General features: G+C 46.8%; 1 protein-coding gene across 2 annotated transcripts; it reads left to right on the top strand.

Annotated features, from left to right (window-relative positions):
* The first annotated feature begins 3,369 nt into the window (after nucleotides 1–3,369).
* Nucleotides 3,370–6,882, top strand: LOC123499184 (solute carrier family 46 member 3-like). Of its 2 annotated transcripts, none has more exons than XM_045246891.1 (6): nucleotides 3,370–3,631; nucleotides 4,333–5,295; nucleotides 5,425–5,526; nucleotides 5,698–5,835; nucleotides 5,922–6,162; nucleotides 6,499–6,882. In XM_045246891.1, exons 2-6 carry the CDS (start codon nucleotides 4,416–4,418, stop codon nucleotides 6,542–6,544), a joined length of 1,407 nt encoding a protein of 468 aa, XP_045102826.1. In that variant the 5' UTR covers nucleotides 3,370–3,631; nucleotides 4,333–4,415; the 3' UTR covers nucleotides 6,545–6,882. The 2 variants fall into 2 exon arrangements, with proteins under 2 accessions (XP_045102826.1, XP_045102827.1); XM_045246892.1 differs by having other exon boundaries at nucleotides 3,379–3,476.
* Nucleotides 6,883–7,883: the final 1,001 nt, after the last annotated feature.

The following is a 7,883-nucleotide window of genomic DNA, read 5'->3' as shown; positions in this document are numbered from 1 at the left end:
GACGGGCGTGGCGCCGTCCTTCTTGGCGACCTGGCCAACGGCCACCGAGGTCCTGAAGGCAGACCTGTGGTGGCCTGCCAAGTCCCCCGCGCTTGGGAAGATGAAGGTCCCCAGCAGGCGCCGACCTCCTTTCCCTTTGATGCGGGGCAGACAAAGGGTGAGGCGGTCGGCGCCGCCACACTGGCCCACCACCTCCAGGTGGGCCGACACTTTCAGAGAGCTGCAAGACTGACCCATTGTTTCAATTCCTTCTTTTATTTCCGTCAAAGTGATATAAATTAAAATGTTTCCTTAGAGCAGTTTTGTCAAAATGAGTTTAACCAATATGACGCCCTCACTCACTGACAAACAGAAACTGACAGAGTGGTCAAAGGACTAATTCACTCATTGACTGACAGAGAGAGAGAGAGAGAGAGAGAGAGAGAGAGAGAGAGAGAGAGAGAGAGAGAGAGAGAGAGAGAGAGAGAGAGAGAGAGAAAACAAAGACGTTGACAGACCGATATAAAAAAAGAAAAAAAAGAAACACAGATAGAGGAAAGAAAAGACAGAGGAAGATTGATAAACTGACGAGAAGGAATAGACAGATACATGCACCAAATAGAACAGGAGGAGGAGGAGGAGGAGGAGGAGAGGAGGAGGAGGAGGAGGAGGAGGAGGAGGAGGAGGAGGAGGAGAAGGAGAAGGAGAAGGAGAAGGAGAAGGAGGAGGAGGAGGAGGAGGAGGAGGAGGAGGACGAGGAGGAAGAAGAAGAAGAAAAGAAGAAAATGAAGAAGGAAAAGAAGAAGGAAAAGAAGAAGGAAAAATAGGAAGGAAAAGAAGTCAAAGGATAAAGAGAATGAAAAGGAGGAGAAGGGGAATACAACACACAGTGAGGTGGAATATACTGAGGTGGTGTTTCTAAGGCATAATACAGCCGCCTGGCCCAGTCCTTACCTGTGTCACCCCGCTACACCGGAATATTTCATCCCCACGGCTATACAGAACCTCAAAATATATTTTCAACTTAGAATAAAATGTACTTTCACCTCTAGCAGTAGTAGTAGTAGTAGTAGTAGTAGTAGTAGTAGTAGTAGTAGTAGTAGTAGTAGTAGTAGTAGTAGTAGTAGTAGTAGTAGTAGTAGTAGTAGCCGTAGTAGTAGCCGTAATAATAGTAATACTAATAGTAGTAGTTGCATCTATTGCTATCTTTTATCGCTATTTTTATGCTATCTTCTGTACTGTGATCTTGCTAACTGCATGCCTCTCCTTCTGCAGCCTCGCTGCACAAGGCTTTTTTTCTTCCTCTCACCCCTATTCTGTCCAACTATCTGATGGAGGATTTAATTAGCCAGCACTCTCCATCATTTCTCTGGTAAACTCTGGAACTTCCTGCCTGCTTCTGTATTTCCATCTTCCTACGACTTGACTTCTTTTAAGAGGGAGGTTTCAAGACATTTGTCCATGAATTTTGGAAGTCTCGTGTGAACTTTGGGGGAAGCTGGTAACCCAGTCGGCCTTTTTCTTTTTCCTTTTTTTCTTTTTGTTGCCCTTGGTCAGTTTCCTTTCCTGCATAAAAAAAATAGTAGTAGTAGTAGTAGTAGTAGTAGTAGTAGAAAGCTTATCTCCCGGATTACCTACTTCGAAAAAATCACATTCAACCAAACGTGCGGCTGACAGAAAAGGTGAACGATCATTAATTCAAGAAATGCTACACAATCAGACGTTTAAGTGAGTGAAAAATGCGATGAATAAAGAACGAAAAACAATATCCTATTTCAAAATGTGCCTCCACCTCCCATTGGTAATCAGAGACAACAGATGATAACGTCTGGCTAACGGAAGTGTAGGAATTAATGAACCTGTTTTGAGACCCAGGAGTGGTGCATGGTGGAGTCTGTGGTGGCAGTGTTTGTGGTGACTATCTATTACTAAGAAGCTATAGTGACACAAATTTCATAATGCTAAAGAAAGTACTATTTAGTATTTAGTGTACACAAGTAAAGAAAATTAGGGTAAACAAAAAGTGATTCCAAGGTTAGGAAATGGAAAGTCTCATGGTTAGGGAGGTTAGGGAGGTGGGGAAAGGCGCTCTGGGGGTACTGGGAAGAATCCATGAGAGTAATTGTCCCGGTAACAGTGACAGGTCGGGGACGCGTCGGGGCGGTGGCAGTGTCGGGTTGTTGGGGTGTCGAAGATACCGATGTGGTGTAGAGTGGTGTGGTATGCTGGTGATGTGGTGTGCTGGTGGTGTAGTGGTGGTGTGGTGTGGTGTGGTTAAATGGTGGTATGTGATGTGTTGGTGGTGTGGTGGTGATGTGGCTAAATAGTGGTGTAATGTGGTGGTGATGTGTGCTGTGGTGAGGTATAAATAGAGCTTAAACCTTACACTACCACTTGTGTGTGTGTGTGTGTGTGTGATTCAGTGTTTGATCTGCTGCAGTCTCTGACGAGACAGCCAGACGTTACCCTACGGAAAGGGCTCAGTGCTCATTATTTCCGATCTTCGGATAGGCCTGAGACCAGGCACACACCACACACCGGGACAACAAGGTCACAACTCCTCGATTTACATCCCGTACCTACTTACTGCTAGGTGAACAGCACCTACACGTGAAAGGAGACACACCCAAATATCTCCACCCGGCCGGGGAATCGAACCCCGGTCCTCTGGCTTGTGAAGCCAGCGCTCTAACCACTGAGCTACCGGGCCGTGTGTGTGTGTGTGTGTGTGTGTGTGTGAGAGAGAGAGAGAGAGAGAGAGAGAGAGAGAGAGAGAGAGAGAGTTGGGGCTGAAGGAAGATTGAGAAGCACCCTGGGGGTTGTGGAAAATGGGCGGGAAAGGGGATATGGAGGGTGTGAGGAAGAGGGCAACTTAAGATGCACGTGAAAGGCAACTCTAGCCAATGCTACCCAAAAAAAAAAAAAGACTGATAGATATCACTTTTGTTAGAAATATAGGGAGAGTAACTGCTTCATCCAATGGGGAGCCGACTGTACAAGAACCATCTATTTTTATTTCATTCTCTGAGATAAGACTGTATCATCGTCTCTGCACTCTCTTGTTGGTATGTATGTATATTGTCACTTCCCCACGCTATCTCCACACTGCTACGGTAAAGAATTTTATCATTAGAATGTGGTCAGACAAAATCACACGACAATAGATACATTCACCATAATCACTCAGTACTATTACTGTGGGGACCTGTGTGCTCCACAATCACTGAGGTCTCTATCGTAAAACCTCCTACTCCATGTCCATTGTAGTAGAAAAACTTATCAATCATCCGTGCTCTCCGCACCGCACTCAAGGTCACTCACCCCGCTGCTACTATCACGGTTATCCGTCTCCGCCACTCACGTTTCACATCCGCTGTCTCTATGGTTAGTCAGCACGTCGCGACTAATGCGTCACCAGTCAAGACCATATCGGCGGGGAGGAAAGTCAACCTGATATGGGACGTACACACCGCAGTACTGGCTGGTAGTGTGGCTCGGTACGTGCAATAAACAGTACAATGGAAAAGGAAACAAGTGAAAGGTCGGAAAAAATTCAATACTCAACAGGAAGTGGTCAGTGAACGAAAGGTAGAGCAGAGGTTGTCCTTACTTTGTTTCCACACATTAACTGCTACAAGAAACGTCAAACAAGGTGAGGATATAGATAATATGTAATAATATATATTCATGAAGAAAATTACTTGATGAAAAAAAAAAGCGCAGGAGTTATGTAAGGACTACAGGAGTTATGCAATCATTAGAGGGGATGGGGGTGGAGTGAAGACGTAGTACTAGTGCTTAAACCCTCAATTCAACTTCTCTCAACTAGCTCATAACTTAGCTCTCAACTAGACCATGATCTAGCATTATACCGAGGATGTAGTTCATGCCCGTCAAAAGAGGAAAGATCAAACAGAGACGAGACGAGACATGATTCCCTCTCTACTAAATCGGATTTATTACCAGGCGCTGCTCACCTCACCTAGCTCATACCTCTCCCTCCCATTGGGTCTCCTCGAGGCTCACACACACAGTCACTCGTGTCCCTCACATTCCTTCTCTATATTCATTATCATGAATTCCTTCACACACAAGAACAATTATAGACGAGATAACACTCTACACACTAGTTTATCGTAGTTACTTGTTTATCGTCACACAACCACGTTTTCTGATTCACGTTTCCTGCCATCCATCCACCTAAAGAAAATGGATTTATTTTAGGATAAACAAATCCAGATAAAACATTGAGGCAGGATTCGTGACCGTCACAGAAAAAAAAAGACTGGAAATCTGTCACAATAAAAAAAACCTTGTGTTATTAACGCTGTTATTGATTATGTGTACTTGAAGGGGAAACAAGACTTCTGCTTGAGGAGAGCAAGGCGGGAGGAGAGAGGAGCGCCCTGCGTCCAGCTACCACCAAGTCAAGAAAGATGCCTGCTGTGAGTGAGTCGACGCCGCTTCTGAGGAATCCTCCAGTGAAGCCACAGCCATGCAGCAGGTCTTCCTTTACCCGCGCCCTGTCCCTGGTGACGGTGGAGCCTGCGCTCTTCTTGGAGGCGGTGGCGTATGGCGTGAACGAGAACCTGCTCACCAACCTGACGGTGGACAAGCTGTGCTCTGTGCACTTCAACTATGACGCGGAGACTTGCAGCAACCTGGACGCCGGCAACCACACGGCGCAGCAGGACCAGGTGCAGCGCCTGGCCTCAGACTACATCATGTACAACAAATGGGTGGAATATGTGCCCGCTCTCCTCACCAACCTGCTCCTAGGCTCCTTGGGGGACGCCCGGGGACGCCGCCTTCCTGTGCTTTTGACTTTCATCGGCCACCTGATGATGGCGGCGTGTTATCTGGCCAATACGTACTGGTGGCGCCTGCCAGTGTCGCTGATCTGCCTGTCCGCGCTGCCCATGGGACTATTCGGTGGCCACGTTGGGATCTCTAACGCCGTCAACGCCTACCTGAGCTCGTCCTCGGAGTCACGATCACGCACCACCTCACTCTCCAGCGTGGAGTGGGTCAAGTACGCCGCACACCCGTTGGGGGTGTACGCATCGTCTCTACTGTATGCTCATGGTGGTTACGTGCTGGCCTTCAGCTTCTACGTGCTGCTACTGCTGGCGAGCGTGCTTTACGTGCTGTTATGTGTTGGGGAGCCGCCCGTTCCTCCCGGGAGCACCAAGCTGGGTATGGCGGCTCATATCAGAAGTACGTTTGAAGTCCCAGTGAAAATCCGCCGCAGCGGTCGCCGTGGGATGGTGATGGCGGCGTACACGGCGGTTGTGATGCTGTGGTGCTTTGCCAGAGGTGGGTAGAGACACGCACGTTGACTTTGTCTAGTATTTTACCGCCACAGTAGTGATATACATAGTTTGCATGGAGGAAACTCTTGCATCAAACATTAACTGTTGGTTTGCCTCTCCCTCACGCTGACAGAGACCAAGGTACAGTTCTTCCTGTACGAGCGGAAGGTGTTCGGGTGGCAGTTGCAACAATACGCTGACTGGCTGGTGTTCAGTTACCTCGTGAAAGCTGCAGGTAAGACGCGTCCCCAGTCTGTTATATTCTAAAAGTACATATAAATGCGTACAGACGAGTAATGACCACTACACCAAACAAGTCACAAATTGCTTTTCCTGGCAATCAGTCTTTTGTAATGCGTCTCCATCTCTTCTGTTGTTCTTCTCACTCCTTGCCACGCCTGTGCAGGGCTTCTGCTGGTGGTGCCGGCCTGCAGCTATTACCTGGGGGTGCAGGACGCCATGCTGGGCTTCATCGGTGGCGTCTCCATGATGTTCTTCTACACCGTGTTTGCCACAGCACCGGAGCCTTGGGTTCTTTACATTGGTGAGGCGTGAGGGGACACAATGTTACTATGTCGTCTCAACTCTTGTTCCAATTTTGTTTTCTTTCTGTCTCCGTCTTGTCCGCAGCTGCCGTGTTGTCCCTGTGCAGTGCCGTCCCCGTGGTGACTTCCCGCGGCGCCATCTCCAAGATTGTAGCCTCCAATGACTTAGGAACGACCTTTGCCTTTCTGGCACTGCTGGAGTGCCTGGCAGTGCTGCTGGGCACGTCCTTATACACTTCCATTTACAACCTGACACTTGACATCTTCCCAGGCACGCTGTACCTAGTGATGGCCGGAGTGGGAGCGGTCGTGTGTTGCATCCATGTGTGAGTTTCCTGAAAATTCCGTCCTTATTATTTACTCATAGTAGAATGCTTAAGATGCGACTTGTTGGAAGAGTAGCCCTATGATCTGCAATCCCTTGATTAAATTAAATATCATGCTTAATTTGATAAAAATACTTTAAATGCACATATTGAATACTACGAAACTTGACAATTGCTGATGGCCAAAGACAACAGAAACGATTGATCAGAGCTAATGTGACGGTAATAAAAAAAAAAAAAAAAAAAAAAACGCCTTCCATACTTCTAACATAACCACCAACACAGAATTTAATACAGTCTCTCCTCAGCCCTTCTAATACCACTGATCTTCTACAGGTGGCTCCTCACGAACTTTGATGAAAACTACAGCAGAGGAAAGTAATCCACAAGAGGTCTATCTCTTCACCACCATCATCACTACCTTTACCGCCGCTACTATCACATCACCACCAGAAAGACGAAGGTGGGACGTACCTGCTCCTGACGGACAGACAGACAGACAGACAGACAGACAGACAATCAGTTAAAGTGTGTATATGAAATTAAAACACTGGATAACGACAAACCGTCTCTAATAGAGGAAATAAAAGCGGTGTAAAACAACACATTGCAAATAAAATATAAACACACACACACGCACGCACGCACGCACGCACACGCACACGCACACACGCACACACACACACACTGCTTCACAAGCCAGAGGACCGGGGTTCGATTCCCCGGCCGGGTGGAGATATTTGGGTGTGTCTCCTTTCACGTGTAGCCCCTGTTCACCTAGCAGTGAGTAGGTACGGGATGTAAATCGAGGAGTTGTGACCTTGTTGTCCCGGTGTGTGGTGTGTGCCTGGTCTGAGGCCTATCCGAAGATCGGAAATAATGAGCTCTGAGCTCGTTCCGTAGGGTAACGTCTGGCTGTTTCGTCAGAGACTGTAGCAGATCAAACAGTGAAACACACACACACCACATCCAAAGTGTCAGTTCTCATCCACATCCACGATAAAGCGAAAATCCATACAATAACTGAAGGCAAAACCAGGAGGAACCAACACGAATGATAGAGGCAACATAATGAAAAACTCGATTGTAAAAAACTAGAAAAATTGATCAGGCCAGAGAGAAGTATAGCGAGAACCACCACCTGTAGCAGCAATAGGATGGATGGATGGATTTTAACTTAGGCGCCGCAACAGCAAGGGTCATCTGGCTCCGCTACAATATATTAATAAAAAACATATCGTTTATAAAAAAAAAGATTTATCAAAAGCAATTAAAAACAATGAAATAAAAAGTAACTAAAAATACTAAATACGCAGCAGCAGCAGAAGTAGCATAGCACAGCAGTAGTAGCAATAACAGCAGTAGTACCAGTACGAGTGTAAGTAGCAATAGAGGAGCTTAAGTATACAGTGCCCTGAGTTTGATAAAAGGCATCAACACATCACTGATAATTTATGATGTCAGTAGCAATTTCCTAAACGTGGCGCCGCGGCAGGAACGGGACGCTAGGTAGTGGATTTATGAGCACACCTGTCTGTCACCCACTGAACGGAGCACCTGAGCGTGTAAATATTAATAGTGGCACCTGAGATACTCAATAATGATGGATACGGAGTAATAATATGAACAGGAAGGAGGAATGGAGGGACGCAGATAAGAAGGAAGATGTGGGTGAAAAGGTGAGGTTAAAGCTGGTGGATTGATTAAAGCTAAGAGATGAG

The sequence above is a fragment of the Portunus trituberculatus genome, chromosome 49, assembly GCF_017591435.1.
Source record: "Portunus trituberculatus isolate SZX2019 chromosome 49, ASM1759143v1, whole genome shotgun sequence".
Classification (NCBI taxonomy): domain Eukaryota; kingdom Metazoa; phylum Arthropoda; class Malacostraca; order Decapoda; family Portunidae; genus Portunus; species Portunus trituberculatus.
Note: the sequence above shows the minus strand (reverse complement) of the source record. Positions and strands in the feature narration are given on the sequence as shown.

Coding starts and splice junctions, on each gene's coding strand:
- LOC123499184 (XM_045246891.1), top strand. CDS start 4,416: ATGCCTGCTGTGAGTGAGTCGACGCCGCTTCTGAGGAATCCTCCAGTG. Junction 5,527..5,697: donor TTACCTCGTGAAAGCTGCAG/GTAAGACGCGTC, acceptor ACGCCTGTGCAG/GGCTTCTGCTGGTGGTGCCG. Junction 6,163..6,498: donor GTCGTGTGTTGCATCCATGT/GTGAGTTTCCTG, acceptor GATCTTCTACAG/GTGGCTCCTCACGAACTTTG.